The sequence below is a fragment of the Colobus angolensis genome, unplaced genomic scaffold (genome assembly GCF_000951035.1).
Source record: "Colobus angolensis palliatus isolate OR3802 unplaced genomic scaffold, Cang.pa_1.0 Scaffold4, whole genome shotgun sequence".
NCBI classification, from domain to species: domain Eukaryota; kingdom Metazoa; phylum Chordata; class Mammalia; order Primates; family Cercopithecidae; genus Colobus; species Colobus angolensis.
The window spans coordinates 15115588-15117478 of NW_012117376.1; the positions used below are offsets into that span (position 1 = coordinate 15115588).

General features: G+C 53.3%; 1 protein-coding gene across 3 annotated transcripts in view; it reads right to left on the reverse strand.

Annotated features, from left to right (window-relative positions):
- The window catches only part of CNKSR1 (connector enhancer of kinase suppressor of Ras 1), a 12946-nt gene extending 11055 nt beyond the window's left edge, over positions 1-1891 (reverse strand). For 2 of the 3 annotated variants that reach the window (XM_011955601.1, XM_011955600.1), the window contains exon 1: positions 1703-1891. In XM_011955601.1, the coding sequence (XP_011810991.1) occupies positions 1703-1754 (52 nt within the window). In that variant the 5' untranslated portion in view covers positions 1755-1891. The remainder of the gene's footprint in view (positions 1-1702) is intronic. The other variant, XM_011955602.1, reaches the window with a different exon arrangement.

Consider the following 1891-nt stretch of genomic DNA (forward strand, 5'->3'; position numbering starts at 1 on the left):
AAAAAAAAAAAAAAAAAAAAAAAAAAAACCCCTGCACTTGACCATCGGTCTTTCCCATTTTATTACAGGCTCTTCAAAGATCAAGCCTTAGATAACCATTTGTCTCTAACCCCCAGCCTGTGCCTGGACAAGGTAGACACTCAAAAATAAGAAAAGTGTCTATCGAGGGCTTACTATGTGCTATGCTAAGCTGTAAGAGCTTTACACATATTAACACATTTGATTCTCACTACATTTTTAGGAGGTAAAGACTATCATTATCCTGTTTACAGATGGGAAAATTGACATAGAGGTTAAGTAGCTTGCTCACTCTTCAAAGGAATTCTTCCCCTCCTGAGCCAGGCTCCTTCACTGGGGTGTGTGTGTGTGTGTTTCCTGTGTCACATTCAGAGCACCGGACTGGGAGTTCATGAACCTGTCACTCCCTGGCTATGGGTCCCTGAGCCACCTCCTTCCTGCATGGTGACTGTATTCGGCTGCTGCCCTCGCAATAGACCCAGGAATTGAGCTACAAGTGAGCTGTGTCATGATTGTCTCACTTTATCCACTTCATGAGGTCAGAGTTGCCTTTCCCATTTGATGGACAGAAAAACTGAGACCTATGGTCACAGAGCTGGCAAGTGGTGGGGGTGGGCCTGGAATCCAGTCTGGGAGTCTGAACCCAGCCCTGAATTCCTGCCCTTACCTGAGCTGGTCCTTCTGAGCCTGTCTAGTGCGCTCCAGCTCCCCGCTCTGGGAGGGGTGTCCTGACTGCCTGCTCCTGGCTGCACTGCACTGCGTGTCAGGAGCCCCTTCTCTGAGTCTGCCTGTGGGGTGTGTTGCTTCCCATCTGTCTGGGCTCGCTGAGCCTGGACAGCACCTTGCCCCTTGGATAGGAGCCCCAGGGTGGGGCTGTGTCGACCTCTTCAATCTGGCCTAGGCCTTCTGCTTCTGTCACTAGGAGCTCAGGGTGTGGAGGGGGCAGAATGACAACAGAGACTGAACAAATCACTTCCTGGCTCTGTGCGTCAGTTTCTGACTCTAAGAAATGGATTTAACAACAGCCCACTGGCCCTGGGGCCAGGGAAGATGAAGAAGATACAGTAGGCGTGGGCCTGCCAGGCCTCCCTCCTGTTTTCATGACACCGCCTCCCCATTACCACCCTAGAGGCCTCTTTGGCTGCTGCCACAATGAGGGGCCCCCTTCTGGGTACTTGGGCCCCCCAGGGTCATCTCATCTGTCTCTCTGCCCAGCACAGTACCTGGAACATGGTAGATACTCTGTAAATACTTGGTGACTGACTGACCGACTGATAGAGCCCGCAGTTTCTTTTGTTTTTTTTTTTTTTGAGATGAATCTCACTCTGTCACCAGGCTGGAGTGCAGTGGTGCGATCTCGGCTCACTGTAACCTCCACCTCCTGGGTTCAAGTGATTCTCCTGCCTCAGACTCCCAAGCAGTTGGGATTACACAGGCACCTGCCACCACCCCCAGATAATTTTTGTATTTTTAGTAGAGACGGGGTTTCACCATGTTGACCAGGCTGGTCTTGAACTTCTGACCTCACGTGACCCACCCACCTTGGCCTCCCAAAGTGCTGGGATTACAGGTGTGAGCCACCGCACCCAGTCCACAGGTTCTTTTTCCTTTTCCCCTCCTCCCTCTTCCGGTGGGACCCACACCTAGTCCCCTTTAAGCCCAACTCTACCCTGGCCCCACCCACCTCTCAGCCAAGTTGCCACCTTTCCGGGGGTCCAGGTCTCTACCGGTTCCATGGCCCAGCGCTGCCGGCTCGCATCAGCTCCTGTATTGCTCCGCTGGCGCCGGAATTTCCGCTCCCAGAGCCTAGGCCTGAGGAGGGGCCGGGCTGGGTCCTGGGCGGAGCCTACTGCATACCTGGGCTCACACAGAC